The 21698-nt window shown below is 42.0% G+C and overlaps 1 protein-coding gene across 2 annotated transcripts in view; it reads left to right on the plus strand.

The window, feature by feature from the left end:
* cux2b (cut-like homeobox 2b) overlaps positions 1-21698 on the plus strand; it is a 102526-nt gene that overhangs the window by 24894 nt on the left and 55934 nt on the right. For both annotated transcript variants that reach the window (XM_044025816.1, XM_044025817.1), the window contains exons 2-3: positions 16048-16158; positions 19208-19255. In XM_044025816.1, the coding sequence (XP_043881751.1) occupies positions 16048-16158; positions 19208-19255 (159 nt within the window). The remainder of the gene's footprint in view (positions 1-16047; positions 16159-19207; positions 19256-21698) is intronic.

Below are 21698 nucleotides of genomic sequence, written 5' to 3' on the forward strand. Positions count from 1 at the left end.
GATGGATATGTGGACGGAAACACTTTGTACACACCTGGAAGCCAACCACTCACCAGAGCAGAGCCTGGTCACATTGTTGCTCTTTGAATTCCTTTACTGCGCTTTTGATTTTGACAGCTCTCTGGATAACAGAGCCCTTAAAATATCAAGTGGTGCTGTAGTTGTTTTCCTTGTTGTTTTCATCTCTGAGGAGGGGGTGATGGTGGGTTTTTGGGAGGAATTGGTTTGTTAAATGAGCTATGGGAGGTCTGCTGAGTTTTTTTTTTGAGTACGGGGGAGTTCAGTCAGATGAGAATTGCTGCGTTGGGCATTTGAGGCAGCTGTGTGAAGTCATTTTCCGGGAGTGCAAGCGGGAGAGAGGTGCGGATTAGGCAGCGCCTCTGAGCCGGAACAAGTCTGTCTGGGAAGGGATGAAGGCTACAAACCATAGATCTAATTCCCGCTCACGCTGCTAGACAGCAGAGACACTCTCACACAGCCAGTGTGAATTAGGCCCATTTGCTCCCCTCAGTCTGAAGCAAGCGAACACTGGAGCAGACAGGGAGAAGTTGACAGACTCCTCACATCCTGCCCTCTCTCCCCCAACTCCCCACGCTGTTTCCAGCCCATCTCTAAAAGCTGTCTCCAGCCCGTGCTCATTTTTATTGTTTCTTGTGCTGCAGGTCTTTATTATCGCTGACATTAACATGAACACACGGCGCAAAAACCGGTTCCACTGTGATGTTCGGAGGGAGGGGGGAAAGGGTATTCCACTGGCTGTGCAGAAAACGTTTGCACCTGTGGCCCCATTGATTGCGTGCCTGAAACTCCAATGCTCTGAAGTTCATGTCTTTTTAATGCGTGTAATGCTTTTGCCTCAGGTCATGCGATTGCCCTGAGGTTAAGGAAGGTTCACAGGGGCTTGTGCAGCGGTGGATTAGCCAATTTGCCGTCCTCTCTCTTCCCTCTACCTACTTCCCCGTTCTGCCTCCATGTGCACCAAACCAAACCTAGCGTCCTCGCACCAGAATACAAAAACCTGACCCCAGAGCCAGGCACTACAGAGCTATGATCAATATGACCCACATATACAGTCTCCCCCCAATCTATTTGATTAGACATAGTTTGCTTGTGGGTCAATCACAGTTCTAGAGTGGCATAAGCAGTGGTGTAGTCCAGGGTATACGCCGGTATATAGATTAATTAACTTTAGGCGTGAGGACTGATGAGCCAATCAGAGGCAGAGTAGGGCGGGTCATGCCGAGGAAAATATCGCTAACACCTCAGGTGCCAGTGAAAAACAAACAAACAAAAAAAAAAACTGCCGGTATTTGTAGCGATATTTATATATATATATATCTAACTAAGTATGCTATAAAAATAGTGTTAAAAATAACCAAATTGTCAACTTCAGATTTGAAGTATTTCATTTCAAAAAAATGTGCAAAAAAGAACCGAAACACCATGTTTGCCTCATGATAAATACATTTCACATTCATCCAGGCTGCTTGTGTGACCAGCAGTAACTACACACTGCTCCTAATCAAGTCATGATCATTTTATAATCGTGAGCAAGTAGAAATGACGGATCTTTGGGGAAAAAATGTCACTGTTTCTAAAACGGGGCTTTTTAAAGTTTACAGAGAAAGAAGAAAAGACTATTTGGTCATGTGTTTAAATTGGTAGAGAAAGAGGAGCTAGCTGCGAAACTAGCACTGTGTTTGAATCAGTAAACTGGTTCCAAAAGGGAGAAAATATTACTTTCCTACATGTTTGTTGAGCAGGTCGTTTATATTCCATGCAAAGTGATAAGTGCTGTTGTTGTAAACTGTACTTGCATCCAAGTTCCTGCACAGTGCAGCCTACAGGAGAGAGAAAATGAAGCAATTATGTAAAATACAGGTAATATCAAATGCAAGTCTGCCCCAAATAGAGCCCTGCAGCTGGCATCAATAGTGCGTCTCCGATCAATTGCCCTGATTGTCTTGGATCCAGTATTTGAGATCGGCATTGGGTCATCCCCGCAACAAAAGAAAGGAAGTTGTAACTGGTGTAGCATCTGTGGCACTTTTACTGAGAATGTAAACAGAGTTTCCCTCTTTAGTTCAACCACTTCTGCAACACTTGTTTCAGAGAACCTCCAAAAATCAATTGGACTGCTTTAGTTATTAAGGCTGGTTTTAGAGCTCTGCTGGTTCTGAGGAAAAATGGAGACGTTGGCGTGAGGGTGGGCCCCTGTTTCCCCCGCTGTGCTTCTCTCTCCCATCACAGCCCTCTGCACTCTACGTGTCCAGTAATGAGTTGTATTACATGCTCTGTGGTGGGCAGGTCTTGTGTTAGGGAGGTTGTATTAAATTTTCTGTGTGCTGTGAATGGAGGGGAAGGCTCTCCGTGTGTCTTGGAGAGGCACTGAATTGAAACGGTGTGCACGGAGTGAAGCTGATGAGCGGAGAGCGAGTCCTGAGAGGAACACGTGGATGCCTGGCAGGCAGGGAGACACTGTGCTGTGTTTGTGTGCACTTGTGCGTCGACACGTATCTAACAGTGTGTCTGCGAATGCTCAATGTGTGTTCACTGCCAAGGATTTCATGGAAGTGTGAAGCTGGATATAAGCTGAATTAACCTTAGTTAGTCGGCGCTGTTATCCCACAGTTTTAAACCGCGTTCCAAGAGATAGCATTTATTATATGAATGGAAATCTACTCCAGTCTCCTCATTCATCATCCAGCCTTTCATTGTGACCCTGCATCAGAAATGGCCAGGGTCGTAGCTATGGGCTAAGTGATTTTATGAGCACCATCATGGGTCTCAGGTCTTATTCCTCTTTTGTGGGGATGTATTTTCTACTTAGATGGCAACAAACTGCATTTGCACTTAAAACATATTCTGTAATCTTCTGTTATTTTACATACAAATTGCATCCTGGGCAATGCATTCATCATTGCTCATATCCAGCCCACTCTTAAATGAAAAATGTATCTCAGATGAATAATGGATCCCTCCATAGTATAATTTTGTGTTTCTTGAATATAGTCGAGTGTTTCTCCTCCGCCTTATCCGCTAAATTCCCTCCCCCCCCACCCACCCCCGCCTGGATGATGTTTAAGAGGAGGTAGATATGAAGAAAAATTACTTTTCTACCATACTTATTGTTTACCTGAACATTTTCTCAATATGAGCCCTCTTCCAAACGCATAATGTGTGAAATATGGTGTCAGAAAAAAGTACGCTGCCGTTGGGAATCATGGCGTAGTGACTTCAAGACACTGCACATTTGAACGGTAATCAATCATGATCATGTACCGTACCTCATATCGTGTAAATTTAGTCAGTATGGAACAGTTGGCGGGATAGGGTTTGTGACTAGGTAGTGCACATGGGGGCCGTCGTGGTGGCGGCTTTGTGGGGTTCCTCCGAGGTCTATGGGTGGGCAGCCTTGTGTGAAGCCAGGAGAATTGAGGTTGAGTAGCCGAGGCCTTTTGTCTTTATCTCTAATTACACGGTAGGGCTTGGGGAGAACTTTAAATCCCCCAAAGATATCTTTGTGTCCCCCCCTAGTTGTACCACAGCAGTGTCTGAGGGTGTGAAGCAGAACCATGTCTAGTAGGGGCTCTAATCCCACCAAAGACATTCTCCCTGGGGAGCCGCTGGTGTTCTCTACTCTCCATGGCAGCTCCGCAGTTTGCCACATTCGAGCCCGCCGCTGGGGGAGAAGCATGCTGAGGCTCCGGCAACCCACTCTGTTGTGCTCTACTTGCTCCTGTCGGTTTTTGTCGTCCCCAAAGTTTCCTAGCCCGTCCCTGGGAGACTTCCTGACACTGAGTTGCAGATGGGAGGCATTGGACCGAGTCAGCTGGTGTCACGATGTGGATTGGAATTCACAGTTGGGATAAAATATGAAACAAATATGTCATTATACATATGTTTTCTGCCGTTTGTTCATCCATCTGTTTCCTTGCTTAGCCCCACACCCTCTCCCTCTTGCCCTGCCATATAAACCTGTGTAGGGTTGACTGAGGAAAAACATGCAGAATTATTATCAGTCGCTTATGTCTGTGAACACCTTTAAAATGTGTCACGCTACTAAAGTACAATTAAAAAAAAGTCACATCACAATGGGCATAATGAGATCATGCCAATAAGTGAAGGGATTTTTCAAATGCCACTGATCATGACATTGTTCTTAGAATAAAATAGCTGCTCTTTACCCGTGGAAATACAAGATTGTGTCACTCCGGGGACGGACGTGATGGATGCAAATGATCCCACGACGCGTCACGTGTGATAGATGCATTTAGTATGAACACACAGTAAACAGTTTGATGTTTTCACTCCGGTGTCACCATCAAAGACGCGCACAGCACAAATGAACAAGGTTAGAAAAGGCAGAATTATTCCCAGTCAGTTAAGTGTCCTTTGATTCCTTTGCAAGTTTAATCTGCAGAAATCAATAAAAGGATGCATGTTGGGCCTGGGAGTCAACAGCAGCGGTGTTTGATGGGCAAACGGACAACCAAATGGATGATGTGGGGGAGCGTTCATCTTTCTTTGCTAAATTGGGCCGCGAGGCCCAGACTAATTGATTGATTGCATGACTTGCTGATACAATCAAAGCCTGGCCTGATTTATGGCGATAAATCAATTGATAAATAAAGTTTTCTGAGCTGGGGTTGGTTTGTGATTGTTGGGAGAGGTGTGTGTGTGAGACACATCCGTCTTGGTGCCATCAGCCTTGTTGGTTTAGTGTGGTAATAAGAAAGGCCCCGATCTCCCAGCTGACATTTACAAAGAGCCGGCTGGCTGTGACCCGCTCCCTAGATTAACCTCCACTTGTTCTCATAAGCACCACTGATATTAAAAGATGTGGAGCAGCAGCAGCAGCAGCAGCCGGGGAAAAAAAAAAAAATGAAGTGTGACTTTTTTCAGTTCACTGTTTGCATACATCATTAGGGGGAACAACAAAAATCAATTGCACATTCCAGAATAAATAAAAACAAATATCTTGTGCGGCATACTGCGAGGGGGGCCTCTTGTTGACTCTTTCCAGATTACATTTAGTCGGGTGTTTAAATGCTGATTTACAGCAAGATGGAGTCCATTCCCCGGCACTCGACTGCCTGTCTTGCCTGCCTGTTCATAATATGAAATGGAAGTTAAACACTGTGAATCTCCAGTGTGGGGAGGAGGGCTCTGGACGTGTGGGCAGTGTAGCATCAAATAGATTGTGTTTCCTCTCGTGTAAACCCCTAATGTGTGCCGAGTGCTCTGACACAGATGAATGTAAGGAATTTGCTGTAAAGACTTTACGGCCCTTTTGAGAGACATGGCTGGGAACTGGTAGAGGGGAACCTGCTCCACGCCCCCCTGACCACATGTCACACACACACACACACACACACACACACACACACACACACGGTTGCACAAGTGCTTACACATGCACACACGTCAAGGCACACAGCCCTCCGAGGAGAGCTGCTACATCAAACTGGTGAGGCTGGCGCGGACATCAGGGATACTTTTTATTTGCTTGGGGTCAGAAATGGCAGCCCTGATGAGGTGATGAGAATTTTCTCACAGACACTGTGTGCTGTCTTAGCAGAAACTAACACCACGCTTCTCATTTAACACGTGAGATCTACCCATCTTCTTCCGCAAAACAGCACACATTATAAAAAATGATTTATGTGTAAGCTGCTTGCTCCCATTCTGGGGCAACAGAAGCCTTCTACCCGATCTTCAAACCTTTGTGACGCCTCTCCGAGCTCTCAGCTGCTTGTTGTCAACATTGGTTTTATTCCCACTCTCACCGCTCTATTTAGATCCATTTATTTTTGGTTCAAATGCTGTAAAATAAAAGTGCAATGGAAAGGAGGAGGGTAAAGGAGTGTTCCCTGCCTCTCTCTCAGACAGGTGGCCCTGGTTCATGTCGCTTGGCCCCAGGGGCCCCGCTAACTGAGTCTGAGCGAGAGGAGGGACACATCTCTCAACACTACACAGGTGGTGTGAAACGCAGCCTTCTCTCCACACCTGAAATATTCAGATTCTTCCAGCAGCGTCGCTTTGATCTCGCTGCAATCGACATGGGAAAACGGAGAGAGTAAGGGGGAGAAAACAACAAAAACAAGAGGAAGAGCAGCACACCTGAGAGGGAACAGATTGACATTTCTTAAGAGAGAATAAAGAATCGCAGGTTTGCTGTGTTGCAGTGCTGCGGCTCGTCAGTTTCAGGTGAAAGTGGGCCATTGTGGTGATGGCTGTGCATCTGTGGAGCCGTCCTCCTCTCCTATTAACTGACCTCAGTGGTGTAGCTTCACAGAAACGAGTCCCCTCACTGTGCACTCGTCTTTTTCACCCAGTTTGAAAGAAGCACAAAAACAAACATTGTCCCCAATTTTAATATTCGAGATCAACGCTGTCACGGTTCCTCATTTATTAAAGCGCCCACCTCTCCAAAAACTTTGGAGCCACAGCAGCTCATTTGTGCCCTTGGTCATTTAAAAACCTCTCTTTTTCTCCCGCATATTCCCATCTCCATTTTACTTGATCATTTGGCCGTTCGAGGTTATCATGGCTTCTCTCAGGTTTCAACCCACTAGTCTGCTAATGAATCATAGGACTGTGTAATTAGTCACCCTGCATGTACCGCACAATGACAATAGACACCCTGATTGTAACCACAGAGTTTGAAAGGAGCAGAACAATGGTTGGCCTTAATGATGATAAATAAGGTGTTGTAATTGGCCTTCGTATGGAGCATTCGGCCATGGATTGCAATTTGAAGTTTTTAATTGGAGGACATTTTTAAGTAATTCTTTGGATTCACAGTGGATAGAGTATTGTGTGGAAGGGCTGTAACAACATGTTTTCACGATACAACTTCATACCATTTTGAATCCGACTCGCCAATAAGCAGAATAAGAGCCTCCGTGATCAACCGAAGATCTGTCACCAGTACACCAGTGAGGAATAGGAAGTGTGCGTGTGTGTCCAAGTGTGAATGCTGGATTTACAGTGAAGGAAGTGTTGACAAGTAGGCTGTGCTCTGGTGCATCAGGCGCCCAAAACTCCCTAAATGAAGCCGGGTATGACGAATAATGGCTGACAACACCAGTCACACCTTTTGCTGATGATTGTAATGCTCACACGCTTCTCCTTCCTTTTGTAAGATTTAGCATGCTGTTTGAAGACAGCCTGACTGACTGGGGATTAATTATTTTGGATGATTTATCAGACTTACCAGTCCAGAGTTTAGAGAGGTGTCAAAATGAAATGTGATTTTCCTCGTTGGTAAGTCTTCACAATCTATACACTACCTACATATTTCTCTGCACAGTGCGCTCGGTATCACTGCTGTAGGGAAAACATTTTCAAGAGGACTGTTTTAGGGCATTCTGAAAAGATTTTTTTAAATGATTAATCCAGCAATTATTATTACAGAGACACATTTTTCAATTAATCTTATTTGTTGATCAGCAATTATTTTCCCATTACTCAATGAATGCAATTTGGAATTATATTATTTGTCCACTAATATGTCGATGACTTTCATTTGGTCATGACAGACTCATCCACGTGCTTAGTTTCACAGCCATGAGTATAAAACAGAAAGCTAAGTTATCCTTAGTTGAACTGCCCCATGGCAATCAAACCATGTATTTACTTAAATATTTTACAGTTAAATATTTTGCTAATGCTGTAAAATAATTTCGGCAATTAATTCATGATATACAACCCACAGAGTAAATGGCTAATGTTAGAAGCCAAACCTGTTTCCTTAAGGAAGTTTCATTGTGGGTAGATTAGTGAGACGTTTAGCATGCTAAATTTCTCGTTAGCTGCAATCGCAGAGGGAAAAGTGTATGCGTGCGCTTCAAGTCACTCATTTATGTTCAAAACCATTGGTTACACAACAGAAAAAGTGATGGTGTTCATTATCAACAATGAATGTACTTTTCTGTGCCGTAGAAAAGCCGGGACTTTTTCAACGAGCTAAGCTAGCTGGCACTACGTTAGCTTAGCTCTTACAGGCCTACAAACATATCAGGAAGTTTGTCATTTGGAACGAACGCTCATATTAATACAAGCATTCGACAATTCATTGGTATAATTTCATTAAAATGCCCCCATACTGTTAAAAGTTTGGGTTTAGTTTATTCAGCCCTCGCTCCGCTCATTCTCTGGTGCCGTCTTTTATATATTCTTCTTCATTAGTGCGTGTAGTCAAAGCAGGAGAATGAACATGAAAAAGAGCTAATTGTAGCAGTACTTTTTTGTTGCGATATGAAATCATTTTACCTCCATGACCTTATAAACATCATTAAAATAACTACCTTTCAGCTGAATGGGCTGTGAGCAATAGTCACATGCTGTCACTGACAGTTGGCTGCTAGTACATGTTGTTTGGAATAGTTTGACATTTAAAGAAATGCATATTTGCTTTCTTCACAGTACTTATATGTAAAAAAAAAAAAAAATGATACCAGTCTGAATCTACACTGCAAGGAGGTAATTAGCTTGGCTGTTAGCATTAGCCTAGCAGTCAGAATGCATTTTCGTATTTCCATAGTTGTTGTGGGTGGAGTGGAGACACTTTCACATTTCTGTGGTCACAATGCAATGTGGTTTCCTTGGTTGTATTTACACCTGTAACATGTACATCTGATTGCAATCCAGTCACAGAAAATGCATTTGAATGCACTTTTAACCCGATGCGTGTCTGCTCCACCCACAGCAACTGCACGCTCTCCTCCTGATCGGATAGCAATCGGATTGTGATGTGGACACTGGAGACGCATGTTAATACCAGGTGTGGTGAAGCGCAATCTGATTTGAATGCCAGGTGTGAAAGAGGCCTTAGTGTTGGCGTCTGGCATGGTACCTCTTCTGAATCATCACCATGACATTAACTCCATTCATCTCACAAGTCAAAACAAACTCCTCAATGCAGATGGTTTGATGATGTGATGGTGCTGTGGTTTTAGAGCAGTGCAACAGTGGTGTGGATTTAATAAGCTTTGGTTAAGCTGATGGGGAGTAGAAGTGAAGGAGCATTAGTTTGTGGTAAATCCAGTGCTAAAGTCTCAGGGCGCCACCAGCTTTGTTGTTTTTCTGTCCGTCAGATTCTGCGATCATTGGCATTTGTCTTATATATTCGCAAACTGTCAATGAGTTTAACTCATGATACATGTGTATGTTGATGCTCAAGTCTTGTCATGAGTCATGTCTTGACATGAAGCTGCAGGACAAACACAGGTTTTTTACCAGTAACATTATATTTCACTCCAGGTTTAAGAGAGCCAGAGTCTATTGCTATTGTTCAAGTGTAAGAGAATATTTTCTGGATATTTTCTTTGCTCCATATAACATTTAAGAACGTCATTCACATTCATTTTACAAACCGTTACTCAATTAATTGAGAAAATAATGAAGAGATTAATCGATTATGAAAATAATTGTTGATTTCAGCCCTAGTGATTAAGAAATAATTGTACTGTTTGGTCATTATAGCTTTGCTAAAACAACAAATGTAATGGTCTAAGACTTTTGCACAGTACTGATGGATGGAGAGGTCAGTGGCTCCTCCCACCCTCATTCTGCATGGTCCAGCAAACACACACATTACAGGCCTCGCACATACACTGCCTATTTGTCTCTTAACTGATGCTCAGACCAAGCAGGCAGATAAGGTTCAGTTCTGGATCTTTTATACATATATGGACAGACGCCAACGTCTCTTCCCCGCATCACTCCACACCCCCCCCACCCCCCACCAAACATCTCCTTCCTGCCCCAGTGGCTGGAGAGGAGGAGGAAGGGGGGGTTGTTGTTCCAGTAATAATGTTGAGGCCAGACTAGACTGCAGTGATTGGGACCATTGATTGTGGTGATTTGATTTATTGATCAGTCCCCTCTCTCAAATGTGGCGTCTGAGATGCGGGGCTAATCTGGGGTAGCTAAAGACAATCTTGTGCCTCACAGAGAACGGCAGGCGATAAGAAACGTATGAAAGGAAACTACACTTATCTTAATCACACGCCGGTGCCTGTTCTGTCTTGCTGCAGCCCCGGTGCGTGGACGTCAGCACACATGTGTCTCAGTATATGCGCGTGTGTGCGTGCCCAATCGCTCTTTTGTGCGAGACCTTGTGTGTGTGTGTATTTTTGCGTCGGTGTGCGAATGCGGTGGGGGGATGTGAGGCAGTACAGTCACCAGGCAGAACAGAGTGGATCTATAAATTGATGGAATTCAAAGCCTCCAGCATCGATTACCATTATAACAAACAGCAGCACACAGAATGTCTGATTATTTTTAGACAAAGATTCTGTGCTCTCAGCAGCAATTCTGCTGATGCTGTCACACTTTCAGACATCTGCCTATGATTGCAATTAGATGGGATACAAAAAGAAAAATAATACCCCATCTGCATTTTCCCCTTTCTCCTCCTCCTCCCTATTTTTCCCTCTTTAATTTGTGCTGTCCAAGCCCAGCACACACACAATAGTGATTTTGACTCAGTCTACCTCATTGCAGTACCTTGGTAGTTTTTTTTTTCCCCCCCCCAGTTGTCAACATTTTCCAGCCTGGGTTGTCTTTGTGAAAGGCTAGAAAATAGCTTACCACTACAGATGTAATCAAGATGAGCTAGGTTTAATGAATCAATGTCAAATCTACTCCAGCACAATACATTAGTGAGCCCTGCTTTTTACCTACAACATTCACACTTGCACAGATTGTTCTAGTACCTCTTTCTGCTCTGTTTTTGTGCCTTGTACATCTTTGCGAGATTTGATTATAGATTTTTTTTTTTTTTTTCGCTGCCTTCACCTAAAACACACAAACCTTTCCACCTATCATTTAAATGAAATTGTTATTTTTTTCTTTTATACAATCCTTAGTGCTGCGTCTTTTTTTTGCACTGGACTCTGTAATCACCATCCAACAGGGTCTGGAATAGAGGTGTTGAAAATAATTGTATCCAAGATGAATTGTGATGTGGACATGGACAATACTGCATCGCTGCGGTGACAGCATATGATTATTTATAGCCGTGGAACATCGCTTGTTGAGTTTCCAGTTGCTATAAGCTGCAACACAACTGCAGGTCTATCTGGTTTTGTTTTTAGGGGTGGCGCATTTCAATTTTATCTGTAAAGAAATTCATATTTATTCTTCTACTGAAAAAGTAGTCAAAATGGACGATCATGGCCAAATTGTTGACATCGAATCAAATCATGGACCAGTGAAGGTGGACAGTTCTATTTTCAGAGACCAAACCCTGAACTAAACACATGTGCATAAACCCTAGCCCTTTAAATAATATCAGTGGTGATAGCTCCACCATGACCACTGATCGGGTTTGAAAAGGCGTTGTGCCTGCATTTGTAAGCCAAACAACACGGTTGTTGTTCTTTTTCCTGGTGTTCAGCAGTTCATTGAGCTTCAAGTCCATTTACTGACTGCCAAAAGGCTGCAGGTCTATTCTGTTCAAACCAATAAGCTTCTTGTTTCTTGGTTCTTTGTTTTGGAGTCAAACGTCCCCAAGATTGCTTTCCCCCCCTCACAGATTGACTTGAGCACATCGGGACTGGTTCCATGTATAAAATCCCTCTTTCCTGTCCCTCCAGCCCCAGTGACAGCTTCACCCTCCCCAGGGGAAACTCATCAATTATGGCTGGATGTTTGACTGGCAGAGGCTTAATGACAGGAGCCCTGTATTGACCGCACTGCCACACACTGAAAATTTGGTCCCAGTTGTCCTTTTTAAATCCCGTCAAATTATTACCAAGAAGCTTCTCCTCTCTTTAAGAGTTCAAAACATAAGAAGCAACACATGTTAATGCAAATAGTAAAGGACGTGGATCAACGTAATGGGAGGGGAATGTTATGGGGGAAATCCTCTTCAGTGTCTTTTGTGTCCCGATGGCATTGGCAAACTCTATATTATGGAACTTTTTCCATCATTCGTCTGAGCATGACACTCAAAAATAGCAAGCAGTCAGTCGTAGTTTCCCTTTGATGGGCTGTTGCTCAGGCTTCCCTCCCTCATAATGGTCTAGGAACTGTTGGGGTGCCTTTCAAAAATAACCACGCCATTATGATGGCACTGTTTGGCTCTTATAAAGCACGAGCAGTCACTGCTCTCATCAGCTAAGCTGCAGTAAGAAGTGAGCCCAGCTCTGCGTCGAGGCCACTGAAGCACTGGTGAACTTGAATCACCACACTGTTATATCTTAAGTACTTATAAAATCCACTCAGCCACTTCTAGAGGAATTTTCTCTTGGCAAGATTAGCTGGTCTGGGGTCATTTGAATCTCGCGGAGGTTGGCCGGCTTCTGAAAGCACTTTCTCTAATCTCAAGGAAGACTCATCCCAGATGGACTAACGGGAATTTATAAAGTCCTGTCGCCTTATCCACTTCTGCCATGGCCTTTTTCAGCGACCGTTCATTTCACCAGGAATGACATATTTCACACAAACCAAAATGGAATCTAAACATTTTGGATTCTTAAAGTCAATGAGAGGGAGCAGTTGTGGTAAACAGACATTTAAATCCATCTCATGTCTTTGCAACAAGTAGGAAATAGTGCAGAGAGTGTCCTCACCAAAAAATACCAGCCTTCTGACACGTATTGGAATTAAATTAGAGGTTGACCAATATGGGTTTTTCTATGGCTGCAGATGCCAAGTTTTAGACATCAGCGTTCTTTTTATAATAAATAATATAAGATATAACTGTTTAATGGTAACACATAAGAGAGAAAATATCTTTAGTGACCAGTTATTGAACAACATTATTGTCAGTATCTCCTATCACTATACTATACGCAGTATTTTCAACTACAATTATCCATAAACTAAATATTAAATGCATGAAATAGGAAAAAAAAAAGTTTTGGTAACTGCTGAGAACAAAAATGTGTCATTTGTAATATTTGGCTGATTAAATAATGATAATGATACCTAACAGCAAATGACTGTAAATAGTCTCAGTGATGGTGTTTCCTATTTTAAAGTGCTCATCCTTGCAGTGAGACATAGAGCAGTCAATATTTTGATAGTATTTCCTGGTACACTGTGAAAGGAAATGGTTTAAAACCTGAATCAATGATTACAATTACTGAACAAGTTATACTAAGTAATGTTAAATTTGAATGACCTTTCAATTATGTGAAATAGGAAATGAAATGGTGCTTTATTTAACGTGCAGACCTTTGAATGGACCTTAATCATTTGTGTTAATAAGTTCTTTTTAAATTTGTCAGTGATGCTGCATCACATTTTTTCATAAACATTTCACAGTAAATATTGAACTGAAACTTGACTTTAAACAGATGAAATCTTTCAGGCCTGTGATGAAATTTTCCTCCCAACAACTATTGGACTATATGAGTATGTACAAGCTAAAATCCTAATAGTTTTGACTAGTACTTGCATGTAGTACATGCTATAATGAAATTATAGTTTGTGTTGTATTTTTCCACTAGGGCTGAAACAATTACTCGATGAATCGATTAGTAATCAGTTACTAAATGAATCATCTACTATTTTGATAATCAGAGTGTTTTTTAAAGCATTAAAAACAAGTTTTCTTGAATGTGAATATCTTTGGTTTCTTTGCCCCACATAAGAAAAAAACCCCAATAACAAAACCAGACATTCGTTTATAGGTTTGGTAAACACTGGTCAGCAATTTTCCACGTTTTCTGACACTTTAGGGAACAAACAAGTACTCAATTAATCGGGAAAATAATGGACAGAGAGGAGCTTCAGAAGTGAAGTAGCGCATGAATTTTTGTGGCAATGATTAATAACTTATTGTGTTGTCTTTTCTCTGAACTTATGATTTACTGCATTACACTGCATTAGCCGTGATTTACTTGGCTAACGCAGTGTCACCCTTGTCAAAGTTAAATGTCCACGAGTGTCAACAAACCTTGATAGAAGCCACATTCATTGCTTACAAACACATTTAGCAAGTTGTAATTTTTGAAGTGAAGCATCTATAACAACAGACTGTGCACTCAGTGCTGCTTAAATGCACAGCATGTCATCTCTGCCACTAGGGGGCTCTCAATTTGATGACATCCGGGAGCTGCGTAAGATCCTGAGCTTCAGCTCACTTTCTAATTAAGTGACTGAGACTGTTATTATTTATGATTTCTGTCAAATGTTAAACAGCTGCAGCTCCACGACTTGAATGATGTCATTTGAATTATTAAAAGGCAACAAAACTGAACGTTAACAGTCCACTTTTTCAATATGGAATAAGGTGGAGTCATTTTGGCTAACCTATATATGTTAGTTGTTTTCAGGTATTTAAATTAGGGCAGTAATGATTAACTGAATCAAAATGACAAAGTAATTCATTCCTTTTGTTTTGTAGAAAAAAACAACAACTTTATTTCAATTTAACCATTTTTTTAAAAAAATATATGTTTATTAAATTTTCAAAAGATAAGACAGGAACAATTTTTAATTTTTTTTAACCATTTAACAAATGGGGGTGTCAAACATACGGCCCGTGGGCCAGAACCGGCCCACCAGTGCATCCAATCGGGCCCCCTGGATGAATTTGTGAAAATATCACAATGTGATTAGAATCTATATGTGAGATACCATATTTTTCATTTCCAGATGTCTGTAAATGGTTAACGCAGGTATAATATTGTAAGTAAAAAGATACTTCATTAAACGTAAAACAAAGGGAGAAATGTTGTTGTTGGTTGTGTGGTCCGGCCCCTGAACACCCCTGATTTCTGACCTCTTGTGGACCAGAAATGTTACTGTCATATCTTCAGTCAGTCCAGGGACTTGAACCAGCGACCCTTCAATTAGCTGCCTTCTCCTGACCGACAGACTGCCGCCATCTCACGAGGGCCGCTGCCCAACTTTCAACCTTCCATTTTCTCCCCCTCTTTTTTTTTTCTCTCCCTCTTTTGTGTGATGATTTATTAAATTGCCTTTAAGTAAGACTGCAGATTAATTAAAACACAGTCAATTTAATTTCCCGCCGTCATATATAAATTCACAGTGGTAATTGAATCCCCCGCTCCACTTTTATAATGTAACCCCTCATTTACAAGAGGAGATCCTCATCAATAACCTGGAGTCTCAGTCCAAACGGATGAGGAGGTGAACGTTGTCTGTTAACAGCTCTGCTCAGCACAGGAGAGTGGAGTTTGAATCTGTTTTCCTTTTTTTCTTTTTTGCCTTCCTGTTTGCTGAAAGAGCCGGGAATTGGACGACTGATCGATATTATTGGATTTGTGGATGGCATGTGGTGCAGCTGAGTCCAGCGTGAATGCAAGGTTCTGATGAAGGGGCCGGCTCTGAACAGTGCGTCAGACATGTTTGCCAGGGTGGAGCTCTCATTCTGCATCACACAATCATGCAAACAGACATTAATGGAACACTGATCGGGGCGCTGTCGTTGTTGCAAAAAGCCTGATTTGGTTAAAGCTATGGGCGCGGCTGTCGTGTACGGAAAATCAGTGTGGGGTCAATACAAAGATCGGTGCAGGCGATGGAAGAGAAGCCGAAAATAGATGTGACCTGTGGTAATTACAGCAGATGTGAGGTGTTTGGATGTTTTAGATTGGCTTTGCCTGAGCTTAAAAAACAGCCCTTCATTTCAGGAGGAAGCGCTTATTTGTTTCTGAGGTTGTTTGTCAGGTTATTGGGTCTCTGCACGTGCCACTCTCACACACTCATCCACTCTATGTCTCTCTACTCCCTCTCCCCTCTTGCCCCACTCCCTCACTGGCGCTCTATAGCCGTTGCAAGAGTATTGATTATTTCAAATACTGATTATCTAAAAGGCCTTCTGCTACTGTAGGCATTGGATTTATTTTGGCTTAATTATTTATGGGCCAGGGCTAGCTGTAAGTATTACTGCTGTGAGATCATGAAGGATTACATTGTTAATATTCAGCAGTGTATTTTTATTTATGTACACTCTAAGCTTTACTGGATGAGCGTTGGCAGGCTGGCTCCCCAAAGTGCCGTCTCTCTCTCTCTCTCTCGCTCTCTCGCTCACTGCCTCTCTCTCCTTCTGTGTGTTCATAGAGGGAGCTAAACTCTGTAGCATCTGAGCTGGCGGGTCGACAAGAGGAGAGTGAACATTCCCACAAGCACCTGGTAGAGCTGAGCAGGGAGTTCAAGAGAAATGTCCCTGAGGTGAGTCTGGCTACACACACACACACACACTTTTTATGTGTTGTTTCTCTCATCTTCACCTCAGCAGGTACTGCATCGCCAACGCTGCTCGAGCCCCCGCATTTACCTTTGTACTTAAAAAAAACAATAAAAATCTGCATTAGCGTATGGTAACATGCGCTTTACTAGACCCGCCTCTCCTCCTCCTCCTCCTCCTCCTCTGCCTCCCTCCCAGTGAGCGTAGTTAATATTTAAATGCAGAGGCCTGGGTGGGTGAGAGTACAGCAGGTTCATTTACAAAAATGTGGGCAAAAGAAGAAAAAAAAAAAGGAAGTCACCACAGTGTCGACAGCAGACTTTGTCCAAATGTCTGTGATGTAACAGGGAACAGGTGTCTCTCTCCAAAGCCGCAAAAGCAACAGGACTCTGACTGAACACACACACACACACACACAGAAGCAGCTCTCCGACATGACTGCAACAAACACTTCCTGTGCTACTTTTCAAAAATAGTTTCATTGAAGATGAATGCACAGTGGAAATTCAGGCCAAAGAAGAAAGGGGAAAGAAGAGGAAATACTGGAAGTTTAAAGGTGCAATTCAAGCTTAAAGCTGCAATAGACAGTGGTGACAGAAAATCAACAGCACTGCTCCATAGATACATGACCACGATGCAACTCAGGCAAGATACTTTTTATCATGGAGTAAGTTGATGCAATACAATTATTTTTATTCATTTTAATAACAAGCTGAGATCCAGATCTATTACTGCTTATACTTTCAAATAGATATTTTATAAAAGATCAGATCATCCAGTGTATTTTCTTTCATTTTGTGACAAAATAACTCGCCTCAGGTTCACAGTTAGTTTGGAACCTGTTGTTGTGTTTACTTTGGCACAGTTAGATAAAACCTGAGGCCTAATGTATGAATAAACATCTTTGACATTTTACATTTAAAGTGAAGCCTGTTTGACCCACGCTAACCCGTGATATCTAAATAAAACTGCCTTTAGACTCATCTCTTCATGTCTGCTAGCTTTTGTCACCTGCGGAGCGCCCCCTTGTGTCACTTGTCGCTTGTCTCACAGTTGGCTCTTCCACTTCCCCTCCCACGAAGTTGGCGAACACAAGGCATGGAAACAAATGTTTCAGCAACTCACAAAATACTTTGTCTATTATATCTGGAAGTGTCGGTTTCTTGTGTCCATTGTAATTACGTGATTGAAAGGCTGTCGGCAAGCGATGACGACGTGAACCAGTAGATCTCGACAGACAAGGAACTTTTAAAGTAAAAAAACTTTCGCATTAGCATTAGCAGAATTCTTAAACTGATTTCACGATAATAAAATATGGGACTTTGAATGGTTCATAGAGCGTTTAGTCTTTGGTTTTTTTTTTAATAAATAAGTGATCATGATTTCTAACAGGTTAATTATTACACCATCACCTGTAAAGCTTCATAAAATAACTTCTTTATTCTATCTTTGTGTTTCTGACTGCGTCTTACAAACTACTGCGTCTTTTCACATTGATACAAATGAACCGAATAAACTAAAGTAAACCTTTTGTCTGGTCACTCTGATGTGATGCCAGGGAAGTATGGTCTTCAATCCTTAAAGTCGTCAATCGTATATACTATATGGGCATGTGAAAATAAAATATGAATTAACCATGAGTCAATGTAAAACATCACATGTATCTGTCCTTTAATATTTCCCACCTATCTTACGCACATCTTTGCGTTATGCTATGTACTATATGTATATATGTATACATATGTGTGTGTATATTTGTGTATATGTGTATATATGTATACATATATGTGTATATATTTGTGTATATGTGAATATATATATATATATATATATTATATGTGTATATATTTGTGTATATGTGTATATATATATATATATATATATTTACATATATACATGTATATGTGTGTGTATATATATATGTATTATTGGTAGTCCTTCGTTGCCGAAGATGTCTCTTTGCATACTCATAGCATCACTATATGTACAGTATATATGATATATATACATATGTATATGTATGTATATATATATATATATATATATATATATATATATATATATATATATATATATATATACATATATATGATGATTACACACATACAGTGTATGTGTATAATCATTCGTTTGTCCTTCAACTCTCTCAGCAATGTTTACACCAAATTCAACCGACAAGTTCTTTTACTGGCCAAGTCATTAAAACTGCTGCTGACATCATAAACCTCACACTGATGAATGAATAACTCGCGTTTGCAGGAGTTATTTAACGTGCTCTTCCATTTTCAAAACCATATTGAGGAGGTTTTATCTCATATTTTGCCATCTCTGCATCGCTGCTAGCTTTCACTTTTCACCTGCCCCGTGTTTCAAATGTGCCCAGACCTCATTCCACTAGACTTTTGTGAGGCGAAAAAGGCTCTTAAGGTATTGAAGTGAATGCATAAAAGCTAACTCCATGAACGATAGCAATATGAGTTTGTCCTTTCTTTTTTCTTTTTCTTTTTTTTTTTACATCATCCTCTTTGAAACGATCATTTACTGGCATATTTTTATATTTTATAAATGAGCCCAGTGGCTGTTTGCTGTGGCGACGCTGGCTGCCTCTCAGCCTGCGTATGCAGTGTCGTGCTGTAATCTTGTCAGTATAATACAGGCGTTTAAGACAGGATCAGCCTGTCACCAGTGGCAGCACAATCCCTTTACCTGAGGCTGTGGGAGCTTGCACAAGTCTGAAGCACTGAGCTCTAACACAAGCCACTGGAAAGCCCCGCTTTTCAAACATGCCCACTCAAACACTTTAGGTTTTACCACTAATACCCACACCCCATAATAACATACCTAACACTCGCATTCATGCAGCGTAAGAGGAGCCACGGAGAGAATCCATTAACATTAAAGATTTTCAGTCCACTTTCTTCTGGTGCTGTTTGTGCCTCACCTGGGGCTCAGTGTGCTTCATGAACACGTGAACATCTGCACAAATGAAAAATGCTGAGACGGAGTTTGCCTTTTTTTTTTGTCTCTTAATAGGAAGTCCGGGAAATGGTGGCACCTGTTCTCAAGAGTTTCCAAGCTCAGGTGAGTCGCACGTCTTTTGGTTTTCCAGCTTTATGAAGGCTTCTACACAGCTGGCAGAATAAAACATACACAGTCTGGGAATTGCTAAGTAGGGTACTGACATCATCGTTGGAAACCAAGGTGTACCTGCTGCTTTAAAAACGTTCTATTCACGCGAACGTACACTTCCAGATTACTTTAACTTGCCATTTCAAGTCATTTTTTGGTTGTACAAATAATAATAATCTGTACAATTAAAGTGTACATGACTTTATTTTTCCTGTTGCCTCAACAATACAGAATAACAGTTTTTCAGGTTTCTCAGAACTAACCAGAATAAAGAGCTTACAGACATGAATGAAAGGAATGTTGACCATTAGTCAAGACAATAGATAAATGAAAGCTTAATAGCTTGTGTTTTTAAAGATAAGAAAGGATTTCAGGATGGAAGTAGCAGTTAGCCACCAGGGGGCGACATTTTGAATGGAAAAATTCTATCTCTCCCTTGATTTATAATGTCAGTTAACATTTTCCTGAGGAGTTAATGGTGGTTTCAGGTCTTAATGTCAGTTTGATTACAATTATTTTCTCATTGAGGAAAATAGTCGTTAAAGCACAGCGCATATGAGTGGACACTACTGTGAGTGCAAGTCTAAAGGCTTCACAACTGGACGTCATCCATTTTCTTGTGTGAGACTGGGACGGGATACGTTTCTGTTATAGATCACTGTGCTCCTGCAAAGAAGGATCTGATAGATAGGGCGGAGGAATCCCTGGCATAGTTTTCATGTTCCTGCTCATCTGCTGCTTATTGACTGATGCCTTTTCTGTCAAAGTGAAGTAGCATCTATCTGCCATTAGATGATCAGATATCTGGCTTCTCATATTTTCTTGGCTGAGACAAGCCCTCATTTCCTGTTGTGATGGTGCATTCACTGTGCCCCCTCCTGACGTCGCCATATTGAAAAAGTCATCTGATACCTACCAAGACTCTGCTCCAGCCATTAAACCAAGGTCATAAATCACATTTGTGTGCTGCGTTATGGTCCGCGAAGCAGAGGCTTATGGAAATGATACCACAAATATGTTTCCAGTCTCACTCTCTGCCCGGCGCTAACCTGAAAGCCCCCCCCCATCATCGGTAAACATGAGAACACTCAGCATGGATTGTTCAGTTCTCTTGGAAGTGATTATTGGCAGCTTCTTTTTAATGCTTTGTAATTGACTATGCCCAAGCAGCAGCAGCAGCTATCACTGCACTCTGCAATGCTCTGTGGTTGATTTGTGTGCTAATTCAATTACCCTGACTGTAAAGTCGCCCCAAATATCAGAGCCACCCTTCCATATCTTTATTGTGCAAACAGGAACCCAAAGGATTCATTTAAGCATCATTGATGTCTGACAACTGGGAGTCTGGAGATGCTTCATAGTAGATAAAATAGATGGCTGATAATGAGCGATGATTTTTTTATTTTTTTTTGCTCTTGTTAGCTGTGGGTCTCTGTGGGTTCCTCTCCACAGACGGATGAGCTGCACATTGATAAGTGAGCAGCGGTGCAGTTTTTTTTGTCTTATTGCTGGTGAAGAGCAGCGAACAACTCGGCACACCATAATAATATGATCCTCTGGTGTTTTTTGATACACTCTGACCTTATTGGTAATGTCAAACAGCTTGCGGAGGCTTGTGAACTTTACCCAGCGGTAGTCGGCGCGACCTCGGTGTAAGCTGTGGGACCCGGACCTGCTGCCGCTGCAGGGGGAGTGTGTGTGTGCAGAGGGTGGAGCTGGATGGGCTTGTTTGTCAGTGTGGTTTGGGATAAACTAAAGCTCCCCTGCAGCTGCACTGTACAGGTGGCGAACGGTAGAATAGTGAAGATATGTGAGAAATAAGTGGGTCCTAGCCGTCGCCGCCCCCTCCTCGTAGATCGCAGGCCCACAGGAGCGCCTTGTTGTATTTGGACCCTCATCATTCCACTTCTAAAGCACAAGCCGGCTCCTTTGAAGTGTTTGCGACATGACAGGTTCTCTTTCTTTTCTTTTTCATTTCAGTGTTCCCCACCCACTTTCTCTCTCTTCTCCCGTCCAATCTCGCCTTCTAATTATCGCTAACCAGGCGACTGATTAGAAACACGTTGGCGACCTAGTTTTTCTGCGGAGCTGGAGGAGGAGAAAGGGTTAATCCCAGAGCTGGTGGCTGTCATTGGTCGCTTCCCTCCTTCTTCTCCTCTTTTTCGTTCTGCTCTCCTCTTTCCTTCCCTGGAAGTTTGCTAATGAGGTCCCGTCAGAGCTGAGGAGAGGTGTTAATTTGGCCTTGTGAAGTAGGAAGGAGATTAAGGACAGTGAGGAGCTGAGTTTACGGCTTAAAATACACCGCTGTCCTTATTAATCCACAGGGCCCTGGGAGACTGGCGTTTTTGGTTTTATAATGAACACTGTCTTATAATGAAGGTAATTTTAATAAAAA

This window comes from Solea senegalensis, linkage group LG5 (genome assembly GCF_019176455.1).
Source record: "Solea senegalensis isolate Sse05_10M linkage group LG5, IFAPA_SoseM_1, whole genome shotgun sequence".
Lineage (NCBI taxonomy): Eukaryota > Metazoa > Chordata > Actinopteri > Pleuronectiformes > Soleidae > Solea > Solea senegalensis.